The sequence below is a fragment of the Molossus molossus genome, unplaced genomic scaffold, assembly GCF_014108415.1.
Source record: "Molossus molossus isolate mMolMol1 unplaced genomic scaffold, mMolMol1.p scaffold_m16_p_3, whole genome shotgun sequence".
In the NCBI taxonomy this organism is placed as follows: domain Eukaryota; kingdom Metazoa; phylum Chordata; class Mammalia; order Chiroptera; family Molossidae; genus Molossus; species Molossus molossus.
The window spans coordinates 98,726,239-98,747,944 of record NW_023425366.1 but is presented as its reverse complement, the minus strand read 5'-3'; the positions used below and the strand labels follow the sequence as shown (position 1 = coordinate 98,747,944).

The 21,706-nt window shown below is 42.7% G+C and overlaps 1 protein-coding gene across 4 annotated transcripts in view; it reads left to right on the top strand.

Annotated features, from left to right (window-relative positions):
• Positions 1–855: 855 nt before the first annotated feature.
• The window catches only part of LOC118641412 (NADPH--cytochrome P450 reductase), a 73,445-nt gene continuing 52,594 nt past the window's right edge, over positions 856–21,706 (top strand). Inside the window, exons 1-2 of one of the 4 annotated variants that reach the window (XM_036278609.1) lie at positions 3,029–3,051; positions 4,012–4,104. Coding sequence is in view for 2 of the 4 variants with exons in the window: in XM_036278606.1 (XP_036134499.1) it covers positions 3,422–3,513 (92 nt within the window). In the remaining 2 variants the exon portion in view is untranslated. Of the gene's footprint in view, positions 919–2,967; positions 3,052–3,171; positions 3,514–4,011; positions 4,105–21,706 lie in introns of those variants that run through there. The other 3 variants (XM_036278607.1, XM_036278608.1, XM_036278606.1) reach the window with 3 other exon arrangements.

Genomic DNA, 21,706 nt, shown 5'->3' with positions numbered 1-21,706 from the left:
GAAAGAAAGAAATTGGGCTAAAGGTTTGCAAGCAAGCAAGCAAGTAGAGAAGCAGATATCTGCAGTTAGCCTTTATGCCTGAGGGAGCAAGCAGTTTTGGTCTGTACAATTGCAATTGTTACCTACACAATATAATGGTTAACTATTAACTCTGGCTGCTAGTTCTGGCTATTGTTAAAGTCAAGGGGGTGAGGTCTGCCTAATGGGAAAAATCTTTCTGTACAGTCACATAGCATGTTTGTCCTTTACACTACCTCCTGCATGCCCCCTACAGGGGAGGGAGCCAACAACCTGGGCATGCGCTCAGACTGGGAATTGAACTGGCAACCCCTTGGTGCATGAGTGGACACTCAACCAACTGAGCCACACACAGGATGATAATCAGCCTTTTTCTTATTAATTAGTAGAGTTCTTTATTAGGGAAACTAGTACTTTGACTATTAACAGTTGCAAATATTTTCTCCTAGTATGTCATTTATTTTTTCGCCTGTAGATCTTTGTCACACAAGTTTTAACTTTCATGTAGGCAGATTTCTTAGTCTTCCCATTTATGGTTTCTGGGGTTTGTGTCATAACTCGGAAAGGCCTTTTGTAGATTAACACAAATTCTCCCATGCTTTCTTGTAGGACTTTTCATTTTTCTTCTTGCTTTCTTTTTTCAAATCATTTAAATCTTTTATCCATCAAGAATTTATATTAGTGTAAGTTGTGAGGTGTATATACACCTACTTTTCTTTTTTTCTCCCAACTGGCTAGTGAGAGTGTGTTTTGAGGAAGAAGGTAAAGGAACAGGAAGGTAGGGTAGTGAGCACAGTAGTATGTGTATGAGGAAGTTTTCCTAACAGTGGGTGCTGACAAAACTGGAGGTAGCATGCAGTCAGGAACTGCTGAGATCATCCAGTTGAAAGGTCAACCTAGGTAGGCCTGAACTAGGGCTGGGCCAGCCCTAGTGAAAAGGTGGGGGCAGGGGTGAGATGGGGTGGGGGGGGGGTGGGAAGGTCCTGGAGATAGAATTCTGTTACTGGTTCAATGGGAGAAAGCAAAAGAAGATGCCTATTTCCTGTCTCAGGGAAGCTGTTGTGAGAGAGAGAGAGAGAGAGAGAGAACACTCAGTGTTATGAATGAGTTTTGGCTTCACAGAGTAGGGTACAAGGATCCAGAGTCTAAGTTTGAAACCTCATTGGGACACTCAGGGGAGATGGTCAACAAGGTGTTGAAAAGGTGGAAGTATCAGAGATCTGGGTGATTAATTTCCCCACTACTCTCTTGAGGACCTAGTATAGGAGTTATATGTTCAGTCCCTTAGTTGGATACGTGTACTCAATCTTGCAGGCTATTGCATTCATCAAGCCTGTTGGAGGGACTGGTTCCTGGCTATAGGAAGTCTGAAACTGGGGCCACGGTAATGCTACCCTCTATATAGGATTTTACTATTTTCAAAGTATTTGGTTGTCAGTTGGTTGGTCCCATTTTCAAAAAATGAGAACCAGTCTGAATGAAGTGAGTTGCCCACTGTTGCAAAAGAAATTCATAGCACAACCTGTAATAATAATAATAATAATAATAGTAATAATAGCAATGATATTTCTAGAGTACTATCACACTGAGCCAAATACTTCAGGAACAGGAGTTATATCACCTAATCCTCAGAACCCTATGTGGATGAAAAACAGGTTCTATGGAAAGTAACCTCACAAGGTGATCTGATCATAAATTTCTAACTGGGCAAATCATGGTGGGTAGTCAAGCCTCAGGCATATACAACTTCTTTGGTAAAAGGCCTATCGTTGCCTTAAGGAAATCCTGTATATTGTTTCTGTGCAGCTAGATGAACACACCATTGAAATGGTCCCTTTCAAACCCCTCCTTTTAAAGCAATAACCACCCTCAAGGGAGCACATAATCTTGTTCACCGATTTTCAACTAGTGTGCGGTGGCACACTGGTGTGCTGGAAGAATTTTTAAAACATGCAATACCTATTTAGTCAGGGGCACTGACCTCTTTTCCCTTAGATTGTCAAATTAAAAAATGACAACAGCTAACACAACAATAGCCATCCAGTGTGAATGAGTCAAAATTATACCTATTTTTTTTTTGGTCAGATAGGCAAAAAATATATTTTTGGTGTGTCACAGAATTTTGGTAATTAGTTTATGTATGCGATGAGATGAAAAAGGTTGAAAATTGTTGCTGTAATCAGATCGGCGCATCCTTAATTCTAAATACATAAAAGAAGTTGCCAACTGTCATTTATTAGTTTTGTTTGTTTTTTTAGTCAGATGAGATCTTGCTTCAAGGATATCCTCTGTTCGGCTCAAATAAATTAGGTTTGGACATTCTTACAACACCTATAACTTAACTGCGGGACCCAAGGAGCCCTTACGACAAAACAGGGTACTGCAACACCTATAATAGGAACTGCAGTAGAAGGTAGAGTGGGGAGTTTTACTCTGGACCAAGACAGTCAGGCTTTTCCAACCCAAGGCGACCTCCTCTGGTCCCTCCAGTCCTCGCCCCTGCCGGTCACTTCCCGCCGCCTACCCAAGCAGGCCTGCATTCCAATCTGAGATCAGGAGGAAGGGACCTGGACCTTCTGTGCACTCAGTTTCAGGTTAGGAAACTGAGGGACTAGGGGGAGAAAAAGCGGCGAACACCCGTCAACCGCGACCCACAGCAGGCTACACCGCGCGGTGCACAGCCATTGCCCCGTGATGACCCATGAGAAGGTGGGCAGCGGCCTGGGAAGCGTAAGGGAGCCTATCCGGACGTCCCGCCCCTGAGTCCTGCCGGCGATGGAACCGAAGCCAGCGCTCAGGTCCGGGTGACCGGCCCGCACGCCGAGGGGGTGTGGCCGGGCCGGCCCGTACCAACAGCACGGATTTCGTAGGGGGAATCCTGGCCCCAGAAGAGTGTGCGCTGCCCTGTTGGGCGGGGCGGGGACACTGACGGCCACGCCCTCACCCCCGCGTTCATCGCGGGCGGTGGTAGCACCTCAGTGGTGCAGGCCTGTGTCCTGCTCGGATTCCAGACTGCTGCGGCCCCGGCTTGAGGTGAGTGAAGGAGATCAGGGGTAGGGGGTTGATCAGGTACGGGCGCCAGGGCTCGGGGTGCCGGAACCCCGGGGCCCAATGCCTTATGGTCGCCGCAACCGCCCGGGCCGGTGGCGCTGGGGCGACCTCGCGGCCCGGGTCGCTGAGTGTCTCAGCCGACAGTCGCACGGAAAGCGCTGCTCCCACCTCTGCTCTTACCCGGGTGGCCCTTCCCCACGAGCTGACCTCTTGGGGGTCATCCTTTCTACAGCCGAGGACGCCGAACGGGCCCCTCGGGTCTTGGCGTAAAAGAGCTCCGGCTCCAGTGCCTGAGCCGCCACCCTCGGGCTCGGCTACTTCCTCTCCAATCCTCAGTTTCCCCGTTGGTACGATGGGCCTCGAGGCGGCCAGTTTAGTGGGTAACTCACGTAGGAGGCGCCCTATGAGTGCGAATGGGACCCGAATCCGACCCAGCAATATCAGGTGGGTTCAGTCTAGGGCTCAGGGGAGGCAGCCAGCGTGGCCTCTTCTGGGAATCGCTCCGTGTGTGGTTGAGCCCCCGGCATCCCTGGGGGATAGTGCTTGTCGCCGCAGGCAGGTGCCTTGGCCGGCGCTACGACAAATTGTCGGGCTCTGCTGGGCATTCTTGACATCTTTACTTAGCTCTTGGGAGCTATTGAGTAAGAGGGCAAGGTCTCCTGGGCGGCGGGAACTTGACCTCGACTTTTTGCTTTTTATTTTTTAAGACTGGTTGGTCACCATTGTGTAAGCTGGTGACCCATACTGAGGAGATTGAGGCCATTTTAATGAACGTGACTGTCTCTGTTGGACCCCCAACATGCAGCTTTCCTTCTGAGCTTGGCCAAACTAGAGAGTAGTGATAGTACCAGGGTAGACAAGGCTGGAGTGGAAGGTCCTGGGTCTGAATCTTGGCACATTGGCTGGACGCTTAACTTCTTGAGTCTCTGTTTCCTCCTCAAGGACAGTGATACAGCCCACCTTGCTGCCACCACAGAATTGAGGTTCTGTGGATCAGAAGAGAGGGTCTTGGAGGGAGGGTGACATTGAGAACTGGTAAGTTCCTTTGCGCTGAGCAGTTAACTAACCCTCTGGGATCCATGGTCCTCACTGTGCAATGCTGTAATTCCTGTTGTTTGGGGAGAAGCCATTGATTCATTAACCACTCACAAGTTCTGCCTACACAAATCCCATTTGAATACTTGTGGAGTTGGCTTGATCAGGGAAACAATCCAAAAGTCTCGGGAAAGGAGAAAACCCAGAAGGGATCACTGTCTTTTCTTTGTGTCCTAAGCAGTTCTTATTTTCCTTTTGAGAGAGTGGTCAGTTCTTGAGTTTGCCATACTCTTAATGTAGAAAGTTGTTTCATTGGATACGTAGCTTAATCATTGCCTCAAGTGTCCAAAAAACAGGTTTGCATTTCAGAAAATGGAATATTAGCTTCCAGTTTTGTTGTGGTGTTGAAAACTTCAGAGTGGTCTTAACTCTCAAAAATTCTTCAGTCTAGCAGTGAAAAAAAGGACAGGCAGGTTTGAGATAAAAGGAACTCCAGGGATATACTTAAGCACCTGGAAATAGCAGCACTGACTGCAGCCAATAGGAGTCAGGCAGGTAAGTATCCCTGGGTGGTATGAGTTTATAATCAGCCACAGGATATGTTAGTTGTCTGGGGAACCTGAAATTTTAGGAACTGCCAATGACTGGGTTGATCCTCTTTGAAAATCAGGATCTGAGTAAGTCCATGTGTGCTTAGGAAATACACTATTTGAAATCAGAACTTCTTGGCAAACCCAGATCATTTACTTGTTAAACTCATGGAACATTTTAAGTTAATAGGAGTTTAACTCTTAAGCAACTTATTTTTTCCCCCTGATGGAAGTTTCTATATAGTTGTAAGAACTTTAATGGTTCCAGAGAGCCCAGCTGCCTCTGCAATATCTCCTGTTCTGTGCGTTAGGAAGGAGCAGAGCACTGGATTGGGAATTAGGGGACCTGAGTTCCAGCTCTGGCACTAGCACTGCATTTCTTTTGGCAAACCATCATTTCAGGCCTCAGTTTAGTACTTTGGGATTTAATTTATATGTCTGATTCATCTGAAAGTTAAAATCAGAAAACAGTGAAATGGAGAAGTGACTGTTTTCATAAAACTTTCTTTTTCTGTTTATAAAAAATATTAAGTTCTCATTATTTAAAAAACTATTACAGAAATATGCACTACAGATAGTGAACGTCCCTCAGCCTTTCACTGAGACCAAAAAAAAAAAGAGAAAAAAAATCACTGCTAGTGGTGTAGTATTCTCCAGATATTTTTTTCACATATAAAAACATTTATTATCTAAATATTTTTAACTTAAAACAACAGAAATTTTTTACTATTTATTTTTAGACACAGAACTTAGATGAAACTAGTCATATTGTTCTAAGGCTTGCTTTTTTTTAAGGCTTGCTTTTTTTACTTAACATGATGTCTTTCTATATTGCTATGTAGAGATCCAACCCATTCTTTTTTAAAAACTTCATGCTTTTAAAAATGACAGAATAGCCCTGGCCAGTTTGGCTCGGCTGTTAGAGTGTCTGCCCTCTGCCAAAGAGTTGCGTGTTTGATTCCAGTCAAGGACATGTATCTCAGTTGAGGTTCCATCCCAGCCCTGGTTGGGGTTGTGGGGGAGACAACCAATCAGTGTGTCTTTTTCACATTGATGTCTCTCTCTTTCTCTCTCTCCCCCTCCCTCCCTCCCTCCCTCCCTTCTCCTCCCTCCCTCCCTTCTCCTCCCTCCCTCCCTTCTCCTCCCTCCCTCCCTTCTCCTCCCTCCCCCCCTCTCCCTATCTTCCCCCCTCCTTTCCTCTCACTCTATCTGAAAATCAATGGAAAAGTATCCTCTGGTGAAGATTAAAAAATAATAAATGATGATAATAATAAATGACAGAATATTACAGTAACCAGTGTTATTGAAAAAAATTTATGTAGCTTTTTGCTGTTGTGAATTCTGCATGAATTCTGTCTTCTTCTTTACCTTGTGCAATTGGGCAAATATTTTTGTGTGTGTGTGTGTGTGTTTTTGTAGTATGTGCCCCTAGCAGGAACTGAACCCAGGACTCTCTGGTCCGCAGGTCAACTCTCAACCGCTGAGCCAAACTGGCCAGGGCTGGGCAAATATTTTTGCATAGTGAATTCTTAGCAGTAGAAGAGCTGGAATAATGTCAGCTTTTAAGTGTGTTCATTTAATCAATATTAACTATGTACTAGGCAGTGTTTGAAGTGTCAGGGATATAGCAGTAACTAAAACAGACAAATCCCCCATAGATCTGATCATCCAGTGATGGCTTGTCAAAGATGATAAATAATTTAGGACTTAACTTTTTATTGTATGTGAGATTCATTTAAAAATTAAAATCAGAAGCCTGGCCTGTGTGGCTCAGTGGTCGACCCATGTACCAGGATGTTGCTGGTTCGTTTCCTTTTTTTTTTTTATCCTCACCTGAGGATATTTTTTGTTCAGATAGAGTGTGGGAGGGAGAGAGAGAGAGAAACATCGACGTGTGACGTGAAAGGGACACGTCGAGTGGTTGCCACCCACACGACCCAACCAGGGCAGGGGACAAACTGCCACCCACACGACCCAACCAGGGCAGGGGACAAACTACATGCCCTTAGCGGGAACCAAACCCGGGTCTCTCAGGACCACAGGCCGACGCTCTAACCGCTGAGCCAAACCGGCCAGGGCTGGTTCATTTCCCAATCAGGGCACATGCCCGCGTTGTGGGCCCAATCCCTGGTGGGGTGCATGCAGGGGAGCAGCCGGTCGATGTTCTCTCTCATTGATGTCTCTGTCTCTCTCCCTTCTTTTCTCTCTAAAATCAATAATTAAAAAAATTATTTAAAAAAATTAAAATCAGAAGAAATGAAATGGAGAAATAATTTTTTATAAAAATGTATTTTTTTCTGTTTACAAAAAATGTTAAGTGCTCATTAAAAAATTGTTATAAAAATATGTAGTATAGACAATGAATGTTCTTCATAGCCTTATACTGAGACTTTTTTTCTGCAGAGAAAAATAATACAGGGGAGAAAGAGAGAGATTGAGACTGTAGAAATGATGTGATTAAATGTCAAACTCCCCTTCCAAAATACCTTGTTATGTTCCTACCAACAGAGACTCATCATTTTTAAATTCATAATTCTAAGGTCAGTTGTGACGACTTACTGATAGTAACAGACATGCTTTTATTTCAGAAAAATGTGTGCCTGACTCTGTACTAAGTTTATATTATGTCTGCACGCCTGTGTGTGCACACAAAAACACACAAACTTAAACATATTTTAAGTTCTTCTCATGACCCCCAAAAGTTGGTGTTTCCTTGCCAACTTCTTAGCTGTGGAGAGATCTCAGCAATGAAATCACTTGCTCAAGGCTGTGAGGGTGAAGCTGAGGCCTCACCCAGGGCCATCTTCTTCAGAGTCCTCACTGTATCTCATTTTCTGACTGAAGAGGATTAGTTTTTTTGTTTGTTTGCTTTGGTTGAAAGGAAATCTCCTAATACATATAAGTATTTGATAATGTGATTGTTTCTTCTCACTTGCAATAGCACAAAGCACAAGTAAGCATGTCTTTCTTGTATGTTTCACTGTACACTCCATTATAATGTAAGAAACATAAATTAGTATCTGATAGATGATTCCAGTTCTTTATTATTATTATTTTTATTATATAGCTACAGAACAAAATTCATTTTCCTGTACAGTTCTGTTGTGTGGCATTTGATAGGAACTTAGACTCACTGGGCAGGTAGGGAGAAGCTCCTGGGTCAGAGGTAGCTGAGCAGCTTACACAGGCAGTGGCCCATGCCAGGCCTTACTTTCTTCATCCATGAAGTGGGGGAATGAAGGCCTGTTCCACCTTCTTCCTGGAATAGCTCAAGGGATGTTTATATATATTTCTGCAGTAGCGCTCTCTTGGCAGTGTTTCCATTCCTGTGGAATGACACTTAAAAAACACATATTTGGCCCTGGCCGGTTTGGCTCAGCGGTTGGAGTGTCGGCCTGCAGTACAGAGAGACCCGGGTTCGGTTCCCGCTAAGGGCGTGTACCTCGGTTGCAGTTTGTCCCCAGCCCTGGTTGGTCGTGAGGGTGGCAGCCACTCGATGTGTCCCTTCACATCGATGTTTCTCTCTCTCTCTCTTCCTCTCTCTCCCTCCCACTCTCTCTGAACAAAAAATGGAAAAATGTCCTCGGGTGAGGATAAACAAAAAACAACAACAACAACAACAAAACCACATATTTGGCCTTCGGGATCTAAGTTTCTATGTTTAGGGCCTGGTTCAGGACTTGAGAACTCTACCCGGGGGAACAAACATAAAGTAAAGATGGCAGAGTGTGTTGAGTTCATTCTTGAGATAATGCATGTGAGGCGCTTATCCTTGGTGCTGAGCCTGGTATGTGCTGGGGATCACTCAGGATGAGCTGCCTTTATGTGGGGGGGATCTTGCAAGGCTCCAAAGAAGAGGTGCCGTTTGAGTTGGGTCTTGGAGGGTAGGTAGGGAGCCCACCAAGGCACACCCTCTCGGGTGTGTAGTGTGTAGGTTCCATGAGGCTTGGAGTGATTAGGACTTACCTTATGGTGGCTGTGAACCATGCTTAGTGATGGGAAGGCTTTTATAAAGGTCAGTGATGTGACTGGCACAAAAGTGTTTTCTTTCTTCTCTTTTTTCCCTTTTCTTTATTGATTTTAGAGAGAGAGAAAGGGAGAGGGAGAGGGAGATAGAAACACTGATGAGAGACATAGTAACACCAATGAGAGACATAGAAACACCAATGAGAGAGAACGTCAATTGGCCTCCTCCTGCATGCCCCTCACTAGGGATTGGTCCCACAACCTGGGTATGTGCCCTGACTGGGAATCGAACCAAGGACCTCTTGGTGCATGGGTCAGTGCTTCAACCACTGAGCCACACTGGCTTTTTAAAAAAAGATATCTTTATTGATTTTGAGAGACAGGAAGGGAGAGAGCGAAACATCAATTGGTTGCCTCCTGCACACCCCTTACTAGGGATCAAGCCTACCTGGGCATGTACCCTGACTGGGAATCGAACCGGCAACCTTTCATTGCATGGGATGATGCCAAGCCAACTGAGCCACACTGGCCTGGGCAGAAGTGTTTTCTTGTATTGGGTTTTCAGACTTTCTTCTTGCCCAATGTCTTTCTGTCTGGGTGAATTTATCATTTGGGAATCTAACTCCGCCTGAATCTATATCATACCATGTTAGAGCTCCACATCCTAAAAGTTTTTTTTTCTTCTCCACCCCCTTCCCAAATGAGGTGTTTACATTAAGTGTATACCTTTTGGGGTGTGTGTGTGTGTGTGTATGAATGTAGCACAGGAGTCTCATGGGCAAACCATGGTCCTTTGAAGGCTGGTGGCTCCTGTTGGTTGGGTCCATTGGAGCCAGGTTCATCAGCCTCTTTTATACCTGATGCTGGTTGGTGTGGCCACTTGGTTAATGCTTGGGTATGTTTTGAACAAAGCACCTGGGGGACCTGGTCCTTCTGAGTAGCTTGTGGAGAAAACTGCTGATGTGAGGGGCTTATTTATTTTACTTATAAAGTAGTGACTATGTTGGGGGAAATACAAGAATTATCCTTTAATGGGGTACTGGATGGTGAGGCATTCTAATATCTTTTGCACAGTGTCTGTACACAGCTGAGAGTGTACAGATTCTCCCAGAAATTAATCAGTTTCAAGACTAAACTAGAATATAATGATGGGTCAAATTGAGATGCCATTAGCTGTGGACTGTTTCTCAGAGAATTGGATTCTTTAGGAGACATCCTTTGGTAGGAAAATAGAATGGAAATAGTTGGCTTTTGTCTACCTGGTTGTAATAATCGGGAAGATGGACTCTGTGGGGTGTGCCCTCTGATGTTTAATTTACATAATTTATATCCAGGCGAAATTTATGAATTATGTTTAGTCATTTTTTAAATCTCCCCTAGCTTTATCTTTTGTGCCTTTTCCTGTGGTCCTGCCCACACCACTGGGTTTGCTGAGCTAAGCTTTCCATGTTCCCTCTTCCTTTGGTGCTTGCGTAAGAGCACTATGATCTTACAGTACTTTGATCCTCACAGGCACACATCATCATTGCGTTGGGTAGGCTGGGTCTCTACAAAGTTTGAGGGCTGGGTAGGAACACATGAACTCATGAACTCATGTTCACATTCTCTCAACCCAGATGTGTTGATTCTGTATCTGTAGAATGTATTAGCCAATTGTGCTCAGGATTTTCAGGGGTGGGTTTTAGGCTGGGACACATTCCAAGCATCGTTTCAAGGATTTGTGGTCTTGTGAAGAGCAGTTGTTGGTTTCAGTTAAGGGTTTCAGAAACTTTGCAATTGTTGAAGAAACCACACAGTATTATTCCAGGTCTCTAAATCAATAAGGACAAATGACATCTGTCCCTTTTCCCTGTCTTTGTTCTGGATTTCTGCCACCATGCTGTCCTGTCAGTTTTTTGTCTTTGAATCTCTTTCCACTGTCATGGTCTTATTGTAGCACCTGTCGCTTTCTGGTTTTGCTAGATCCCTAAGTGGCCTCCTGAGTCTAATTCCTCCCCACCTCCTCTCAAGACCTGCTCATGGTACCATTGCTAGATTGATCTCACAGCCCTGTTTGTTTCTTTGTTTGTTTCTAATCCTCACCCAAGGACATTTTTCTATTTGTTGTTCAGATAGAGTAGGAGTGAGAGAGGGAGAGAGAGAGAGAAACATCGATGTGAAAGGGACACATCTAGTGGCTGCCACCCGCATGACCCAACCAGGGCCAGGAACAAACTGCAACCGAGGTACATGCCCCTAGTGGGAACCGAACCCGGGTCTCTCTGGACCACAGGCCAACGCTCTAACCGCTGAGCCAAACCAACCAAGGCTCACAGCCCTGTTTTTATCACTACTCCTTTGCTCAGGAATTTACAGTTGCTCTCACTGTCATTTTGTTTTGTGTTTTTCTTCCTTTTCCATCTACTTCCATAAAGGATATGGAAGTGGCTTATAATAAAAGGAGTCTAAATCTCCCTCTACCTAATGGCAGTATGCTTGGAGTAGAATGTGAATTCAGTGAGGACAGGGAACTTCCCCATCATTTCCACATAAGCCAGTGCATGCAACAAGGCCCTGTTGTAAAGGTAGACATTCAATAAACACTAACTGAGTGAGTGGAGGAATAAATGGATGAATGAATGAGTATGGCTTCTGTCACCCAAGTGTACTGCTAAATTTTCTTCTACATATTGACTGTCAATATTGAGTCTGCTCTGTATTTTTCAAGATTATTCTACAGTGCCACATGAACTTTTTATAGGATTTTCATTTTCCATATAGGCATAACATCTTAAATGTTTCAAGTTCTTCCTGCAATTGATAGTTTATTCAATAATTAATCCAATAACTAATTATGAAGAAGAGAAAGAACTTGGATGCTCCACCCCATAGTAGTCTAAGACTTCCTAGATATTTCTAGGTCAGTTAGTGGGATGCCAAAAACATAAATTTGTTTATTTAAAAAAAATCTAATGAAATGAATAAAAGGGATTTAGTTTAACCTTTGAGTGTGTGTTTTAAGTCAGGTCATGTGCTGGGTGTTTTATGTCTCATGTGATGGTCATAACTGAGGATGGACAATGAAGGAAGGGACTGAGGCTGAGTGATAAGTCCTGTGATAAATAAAGGGCCCATGGTTTGTAGGTGGCATATTTGGGATTTGAATCAAGGTTGTCTACCTATAAGGCCCATGTTCTTTCATGGACTAACTGGGTTTTAAGTTTGTTGAATTTCAAGGGCTACATTCTTCTCAGCAAAACCAAAATCATAACCATGGAAAGAACTAGTAATTGAGAGAAGGACCCTGGGCAGCAGGTAATTGTACAGAAAGACAGTCAAGGGAAACTACTGTGATAAAGCACAAAATTCAGCTCAGAGCTTCCTGCAAGGCAAGGCAAAGAAGGATGGGATTGCACAGCGAACATTGAAAAAAAAGGAAGCAGATCAGTTTATCATGCAGGGAGAACTTTTCCCTCAGTCTTCAGTCCTCTGTACTCAGCAGGTGTTTGTAGAGTACCTCGTTTGTAGGCATTTGTGTAGCAAGGCCCTCTTTGAGGTGCTGGGACTGCAGCTGTGTGTGGACAAGACCAACAGGATGATGATGGCTTAGACAGGGGTGGAGGGAATGTTCTAAGAACAGAAGAGCATGACCCACAGGTAACCTGCCCTCTCTGAGACCCACTTGGGTAAGGGCAGAGAACTTTAGGCTCTAGTATAGTAAATAGTAAAGGCAGATCTTTAGGGGATGGGAGCAAGAAAACAGACTCAGAGTGATGTATTTTATCATCAGGGGTAAAGTGGGAGAATCTGGGAGAGTGAGTAGGGAGAGACCCTTTGCCAGAGGTAGGAGGCAGACAATGCATAGTGGAGTTCCTGAGGTTTTTAAGCACATCTAATGTAATTTCCTGCCATTTTGCTGTGAAAATTGAAAAGCCCAGCCCTGGCCGGTTTGGCTCAGCGGTTAGAGCGTCGGCCTGCGGTCCTGAGAGACCCGGGTTCGGTTCCCGCTAAGGGCACGTACCTCGGTTGCAGTTTGTCCCCGGCCCTGGTTGGTCGTGCGGGTGGCAGCCACTCGATGTGTCCCTTCACATCGATGTTTCTGTCTGTCTCTCCCTTCCTCTCTCTCCCTCCCACTCTATCTGAACAAAAAATGGAAAAATATCCTCGGGTGAGGATAAAAAAAAAAAAAAAAAAAAAGAAAAGCCTGGCTTCGCTTTTTGCCCCTTAGTGAGTGACTTTAAGCAGAGCCAAGCGTTCTCAGAAGGAAGCACCGGTTCTGTTCAAATGTTCATGGCCAAAGGGCCAGCATGCTGTATCATTGTGTGTGGAGTGATGACTCTAGTTTGGGAGATTTTGTTGATTCAGTCATTGAGCAGATATATGTGTTGAGTACTATGGTATGCCAGGCCTTTTGAACACTAGGGGAACAGAAATACAGAGTAGCTTTATCCAGACACCAGCTTCTACCATATTTCTAGGGGTTATTAAATTTTGAATAATACTGTCACCTGATGGTATAGCCAGGATGTCAACTGTAGAATGAACCCAGGTCATTCAGGAAGCAACTTCTATCTGTAACTTTGCCTTGTTCTAAAAAGGTTTCGAAGGGCATGCAAGCGGATGACAGAGTGGATCTGGTGCCAGTTAATCTGGGTTTGAATCCTGCTTCTACTACGTATCAATTTCCTGACTTTGAACATGGACTTTAACCTTTGTGATAATAACAGCCCTTGTAACTCAGAGGGCTCTTGTAGGATGAAATGAAATAGTATAAAGGCTTAATTATGTTAATTATTGTTTTAGTATTTATTTAGGAAAAAAAAACAGATGAGGCAAATAAAAAATGATGGGAGGATGGGCCGGGAACGGGACCCAGGGCTAAGGATAGTGTAGGGCTGCTAGAGGATCTTTCAGTTTTTTTCAGTTTCTTGATGTCCTGAGCAAAAAGGGGAAGACAAGTCAGGAATGGGGAGTAACTGATAATGGATATGAGATTTCTTTTTGGGGTGATGAAACTGTTCTGGAATTAGCAGTATTGGTTGCACACTGCTAATGGTAGTCAGTATATTCACCAATGGAAGAATATACTGAATACCATTAAATTATACACTTCAGAAGGTTGACTTTTATGGTAAGTGAATTATATCTCTACTTTTAAAAATTCAGTTTATAGGTCATGAGTCCTTGAGCAGCTAGACTCCCACTAGTTCTGCCGTTGGCTCCCCATCACCTCGAGCAAGCTCTACCCACCTGCGGCAGACACACTTACTACTCACTTCATATTTCTGTGCTCCCTCACATTTCTTATCCCTCTTGAAGTTAACTTTAGCTAACGGCCTTTGAGAGGGAGTGATGTGTGTTACTTCCAGCCTGAAGCATTTAAGAGTCTCTCCCCCTCACAGCATCCCTAGAATTTATACATTGAGGTGGTGAAGTCACAAGGAAAAAGCTGCTTGAACTACCTAGTCTCTTTATGGAGGCCAAGAGCAGAACAGAGCCACCTTGTCTACACTGGACATTGCATAAGTATGCATTAAGCTACTTGGCTGTGGGTTGGTGCTCAGAGGAGACACCTTTTCCCAGTCCTCCTCATTGTTCCTCACACAGGTGTACTATTTGATGTGGTCAGCTTCTTTTCTAACAGAAAGCCACAGCAGATGCAGTTGTGCAGTGGTTCTCATAACCCAGCTGTGTCCCCACAGCTCGCTGCAGACAAGCACACAGCCCTTCTGGCAGTGTCTGTCAGAGGGAGCATTACACTATCAGTCCCAGGAGCATCTCCTGTGTACCTGTCCAAGTCACAGCATGGTATAATGTCAGGCCAGCCTCAGAGGAGTTTGTCTTCCTACTCCCTAAGGGAACGTGGTCAGGGCAATATGAAACTGTCATTAGCTAATGGTTTAGTGCTGATGCACAGTCTTATAAAAATGGGATGTAATCATTGTGGGTGCTTTTATAGATGCTACAGAACAGTCTTCTGTCACATGGCATCTGATTATTACTGACTTGTTTATATTGTTGTGAGTTTTTCATAAGACTGTTAAAATGGTTCGGAAAAAATACAGGCTACTCTTCACACCAGAGCAAACAGGTGAAATCGGATTAAGTGCCATCATTTTCCGTTCTGGCTAGTGGAAGTTTGCAGTGACTGAGCTGATATTGTCTACTGATAGTAGAAAAATGGGGATAGAGGGGCACTGGGGTTTAATAAGAGTTCAGAGTCCCAAGCTATGTGTTCTTAAAGGCCAGAACAGCTGTTGCTGCACCTTTGCAGTTATTTCAGATCTTCTGAGCACTCTGCGGTGCTTGACTTTTGCCCGGCATTGTCTTCTTTTGTCTCCCTACTAGAGCCCTTGTCCACTCCCTGCCCTCTCCCCCTTTAGCAAGAAGGACTTGTGTTGCATCAGCTATAAAGTGACCTGACCTAGACGTAAATTAAGGCTTTTCTGTTGCAAGTCAAGGTGAGCTGATCAAGAATGATTGACAGGCAATGCATTCAAACTCAATATGCTCTTGTTGGTCAGGGGCAGTGGCTGAGGGAGGAGTGCTAATTCTTTCCATTCATTCTGGCTTGTTCAGGTTCCTCTGAATGGCAGCATTCTACAGGTTCTGGGAGTTCTGGACCTCAGAACCTAGACCCTTACTTCCCCTCATAAAGGTTGGGTTTCTCCAGAGCTTTTGGATTTCACCAGATCATATTTCTCTGGAAACTCTTAAGGAAACAAGGAGCTTTTGGTAGTCCCCAGACTGGCTTCCAGGAGCAGAGCTGCAATACTCTGCCACTTACCTGCACTCTCCTAGTTTGAGCATACCCAGTACACTAGGCACAAAGCAGAACAATAGTTAACTATTTTCCTTATTCAGGTGTCACACACCTGAATAATTTTATAAATGAAGAAACTGAGATGCAGAGAGATGTCAAGATTCATGTATGTGCATGTGTGTAAATGTTGTTGTGACTTAAGGAGAATCATGGGTAAATGATTATTGAAATGTGCTTCCCAGGACTCTGATTCTTACTTTCTGTGTCACCTAGTGCTTTGACTATCTCCCCCTCAATTGTCATACTGAGGAGGGCTCAGGGGCCTGAGGAGCAGGTAATGAGTGCTGACTCATGGCAGGTAGAGAGCTAAGTGGAGAACCTGAATGTCCTAAGCTATGGTCATCAGGTTGGTATGTGGTTGCAACCCTGAGCCAGCACCTCCCACTGTACGCCTTCCCCACTTTATACCACAGAACCCTCCCTCCTCCACTCACCTCACATTTTCTCCAATCTTTGAAACGTAATTCTACCTCAGGCAAGGTCTTTATCACTCTTATTTAGCTGATACGAATTTCAGTCCACAAAACCAAGTAGAGAAAAATGATTTTCTACAAATCAACTTAATTTTTATGTCATGCTTCAAGTTGGCAGGAAATCTACTGCAGTCATTCTTGGAACTTCCTAGGAGTCATGACAAGGTTATGTGGCCTCATGCAGTGCCCACATTTGGGGGGCCCTCAGACACCTGCCTGTAGTGGCCTCTGCAGTGATGGCTGTTGTCTCTTTCAAATGGTCCTTTCAGATCTGAGTGCAGTCTGCTGATTTTTGTGCTTCACTTTATAGAATGATTTTTTTTTTTTGCTTCTGGGATCTCCCCCCTACCCCAGCCAGGCAACTTCCTCCCTAGGTCACCGTGCTGCCTCTCTGGGACCGCGTCATCTTCTTGGGGCACTGCCACCAAGCATGGGACTCCTGCTCCTCCCCAGGGACATCTCTTCTTAGTCCCTGGTAATCTAAACCCCTTTTGCTTCTCTGAGATACTTTATTCTAATCTCCCTCTTATTAGCTAATAATCTTTTGGCTGTAAGCAACAGAAAATACAGCTCTATGAACAAAAAGGGGGCTACATAGCAGGCTGACAAGCTTAGTGACTGAAAGTAACCATATAGGATCTGATTCTAAATTCCTACTGGGCAGATCATGGTGGGTGGTCCTGTCTCAGGCCTGTAGCTTCCTTAGTCAAAGGTTAATCTCTACTTGAAGAGAGCCCTGTCCATTGTTCTTTTTTTTATTTATTTATTTTTTATTTTTATTATTTTTTTTTTATTTATCCTCACCCGAGGACATTTTTCCATTTTTTGTACAGATAGAGTGGGAGGGAGAGAGAGGAAGAGAGAGAGAGGGAAACATCGATGTGAAGGGACACATCGAGTGGCTGCCACCCGCACGACCAACCAGGGCCGGGGACAAACTGCAACCGAGGTACATGCCCTTAGCGGGAACCGAACCCGGGTCTCTCAGGACCGCAGGCGGACGCTCTAACCGCTGAGCCAAACCAGCAGGGCTGTCCATTGTTCTTAAGCAGCTAAGATAATGTACCTTTGTTGCTTACATACCATCTCTATTTACTGTAAATGTTAAGTGTTAACTATCCTGTACCCACCAATGTAAAAGAAGTATGTATCTCTCTATTTTATTTATGTATTTATTTAATACCTGAGGGTATTTTTCTATTTATTTTATTTTTTTTAGATAGAATGGATAGAGAGAGGGAGGGAGGGAGAGAAACATTGATGTGAGAGAGACACATTGATTGGTTGCCTCCTGTATGACCCGACCAGGACTGGAGATCAAACCTGCAACCAAGGTTTGTGCTCTTGACTGGGATACTAACCTGAGACTGATCTGTGGACCAACGCTCTAACTGCTGGGCCAAACCAGCCAGAGCTGTATTTTTCTATTTCACTTTTTATCTAAAAAGTAAGCTAGAAATTTCCTTTCTTTACTTTGTCCTGCTTTCTTAATCTACCACCAGTGGATTTCACATTACCTTCCTTACATTTTCTCATTTGGTTCTAAATATATAAGGAGAACTGCAGAGCTGCCATTCTCCAGAGCATTTTCCCAATCCCTTGAGATCTTGCTTCTGGCCATGCCCTCAGTTTGGCTCAAATAAACTCTTATGCAAGTTTTCTATAGGTTTGGACTTTTCATTGACATCTCAGATTGACTTAAAAGAAAATACGTTGTCTTAAACAGCTGAAAATCTAGGTGTAGGGCTAGTTGCAGGTAGGGAATGATTTGGTCAGTCAAAAAGATTGTTTGAAATATTTCTATGTTCCAGGCACTGGGGACACAGGTTTAGCAAGAGGTCCCCTACCCCCAGTTGAGCTGCCACGTGGTACAGAAACAGCTGTTGATGTAAGAAACATCCAGACCTTTAGACAATTGCTATAAAAGTTTATTTGAGCCAAACTGATGCTGGGGATCAAGATCTCAGATATTCCCCAGAGAGTCTTATTTACTGGGAATGGTTTCCATTGCTAAGAGGGCCTGTCTGGTCTGTGCATCCATCTCTGGTTTCTTCTCTTTGCCTTCACTTTTGGGGCACAGGTGTTGTGGCCTCCCTTGAGAGTTTTTTGATTCTTGCCTTCAATTTCTTTTTTCTTGTTTCCCTCACAGGCTTCTGTGAGCACAGTGCTCTTTAGAGTTGCTCCCTTTTCTTCAGGTTAGCAATGGGTCTTGCAGAGGGAGAGCTGCAGAGAAATGTTGAAAATAAATTGTTCTTTGGAAAATAATTTAATAATAAATCAAGAGCCTTAAAATATTTCTTTTGATTCGGAAATATTTCTAAGATAAAATCAGAAACTATTTTAAGGAAATAATCAGAGGTACACAAAGGTTTATCTTAAAAGATATCATTCATCATGTTTATCATGGCATTATTTGTAACAGTGGAAAAAATATACCGGAAAATGACTCTATATTTATAGGCTGGAATAACATTTGAGGATTTATGATGATTATAATTTAATAAATGGAAAAAGCAGGACAAAATTATATGTAGTATAGTTGGGGTGGTGAACACACAATACAATGTACAGATGATGTATTATACAATTATATACCTGAAACCTATATAATTTTTTTTAATCCTCACCCAAGGCTATGTTTTTAGTGATTTGAGAGAGAGAGAGAGCGAAAAACATCGATATGAGAGAGAAACATCGATCAGTTGCTTCTTATATGCACCCCAGCTAGGGATTGAACTCACAACCTGGGTATGTGCCCTGACATGGAAATGAACCTATGACCTTTCAGTATGCAGGACAATGCTCCAACCAACTGAGCCACACTGGCCAGGGCAAACCCTATATAATTTTATTAATGTCACCACAATAAATTCAATTTTCAAAAATCTGGAAAGTTGAAAAAATTAATAATTAAAAAATTATGTAGTATAAAACCAGTAATGTTAAAAATAAATGTATTTTATAATATACATGTAAATGTAATGTACTACATGTAAAAATACATGTAATGTAAAAATTGGTAGAATAGAAACAAATAGGTGTTTTCTTTATGTTTTTTAATACATTTTCTTCAATAAATTAACTTTTTATTCTGAAATAGTTTTAGATTTACAGAAGAGTTGCCAAAATAGTCCAAAGAATCCTTTTATTTATTTATTTATATTTATCCTCATCCGAGAACATTTTTCCATTTTTTGTTCAGATAGAGTGGGAGGGAGAGAGAGGAAGAGAGAGAGAGAAACTGACATGAAAGGGACACATCGAGTGGCTGCCTCCTGCATGACCCAACCAGAGCCAGTGACAAACTGCAACCAAGGTACGTGCCCTTAGTGGGAACCAAACCCGGGTCTCTCTGGACCACAGGCTGATGCTCTAACCACTGAGCCAAATTGGCCAGGGCAGTCCAAAGAATTCTTGAATACTTTTCACTTAAAATTCCCAAGTATTAACATTTTACCATGTTTGCTTTATCATTTTCTCTGTCTATATATGTTTTAACATTTTTTTCTTGACCTACTTGAGAATAAGTGTCTGATAATGGTGCTCATTTACTCCTAAGTACTTCTGGGTTTATTTCCTAAAAATCAAGGACGTTTTCTTTTCTTTTTTTTTAATTCTCACCTGAGGATATATTTCCAGTTATTTTCAGATAGAGTGGGAAGGAAGAGAGAGAGAAACATTGATTGGTTGCCTCCCGCAGGACCCCTACCAGGACTGGGGATTGAATAGCAACTGAGGTAACATGCCCTTGAATGGAATCAAACCCGCGATTCTTTGGTCTGCGGTCTGTCACTCTGTCCGCTGAGCCAAACCGGCCAGGGCAAGGACATTTCCTTATAAAACCACCATACAATAATATCAGGACATGAACATTGAAAATACTATGTTGTCTAATTGTAGAGTTTATTCAGATTTTGCCACTAATGTCTTATAACAAAAGAAAAAAAATTTTTTTTCCTGGTCCTAGATTGCATTTAACTGTAATCACTTTTAAATTTCCTTTGATGTGGACTGGTTCCTGTCTTTTTCTGTCTTTCATGACCTTGACATTTTTCAAAAAGTCAAGCCATTTCTTTGTAGAATGTTCCTCAGTTTGGATTTGTCTGATGTTTCTTCATGATAAGATTCAGGATGTATATTTTTGGCAGGTTATCACAGAAATGGTACTGTGCACTTAGAACACCACATCAGGTGGCAGGTGATGTCACTTTTTCCCAGTATTGGAGCTGTTAACTTTGATTACTTGGTTATGGTGGTGTCAGCCAGGTTCTCTTTTATGAAGTTCTATTTTCCCTTAAGTAATCAATAAGTTTCTCATCAAACTTTTACCCACTAGATTTAGCATTCATGATTCTTGTCTGACACAGTTATTACTATGATGGTTGCTGATTAGTGATTTTCTGTCATATCTTCTGCATGTATTAGTTATTCTTATTTATTAGGCATTCTACTGTAAGGAAGAACTTTCTCTTTTCCCCCATGTATTTATTCATTTATATATTTATATCAATATTGATTCATAAGTTATTTTTTATCCTATGGGTTATAATCTGTCACTATGGTCTTTATGTTCAAATTTTCCCAGATTTGGCCAGTGGGATACCCTCCTCCCCCTGTCCCCATAGATTTCTATATCCTTTGGACATGTCCCGTCATTATTTGAGCCCTTCCGTACTCTTTAACACAGCAAGGTGCCTCAGGTTCATTCACTACTTTTCCTGTCCCGGTTCTGAAGTCAGCCGTTTCTCCAAGGAGCCCTGGTTCCTTTTGATGGAGAATGGTTTAGAAACCAAGATCCGAGTGCTAAATGGCTCCTTGTTCCTAGGATATCATTAATTCTAGGCCCTCACAGCAGACAAAACTAGGAAATACACATAAACATATACACATTTCTAGATCTGTCTTTATGTATTAAAAAACCATTATGCACATGGATATCTCCAATTTCAATCCAACAGCCCAGTGTTTATTTCCCATTCTCTCTTTTCATATTTGTAACTCCCTTCTTCAACATTTTGAAATCTAACTCCCATATATTTATTTTTAATTTCTGAAGTAACATGTGAATATTAGATATTTCATTATAAAAAGACAGACAAAGCAAAGTTCTCTTTAGATACCCACTATCCCAATCATGTTCTAGACATTTTCTAGAGGAAATCACTATTAGATTCAACATATGCTCCTGTATCATTTTCTGGAGAAATATATAAAATTTCTTTTATTTCACTAATGAGTATATAACTTTCTTTTTTATTTAATATGTTTTGGCAGTCTAACATACCATTAATTTTATCTAATATTATTATTACTTAAAAATCCCCCCCTCCTTTATTGATTTTAGAGAGCGATGAAGGGAGAGGGAGAGAGAGAGAAACATTGATGAGAGAGAACATAGATCGGCCACTTTCTTCTTGCCCCGCACTGGGGATTGGGCCCACAACCTGGGCACGTGTCCTGACCAGGAATACCAGCAACCTCTTGGTACATGGGTCGACGCTCAACCACTGAGCCACACTGGCTGGATTCATCTCATTATTTTTAACTACTGCATCACATTCTATAATTTGGAATTAAAAGCATAGCATCCAATTTGGGACTGAAATAAGCAGTGCTGCAGTGAACATGTCACTGGGTCCAGTGAGAGGCACATTCCAAGAGGAGAATCCCTGGATCTGAATGCCTGGGTGTTTGTCTCTTTTCCATGAGAAAACAGCTTTAAGGATATTTTCTAATTAAGTAACATATGCTCATTATTTTTTTTAAAAAGC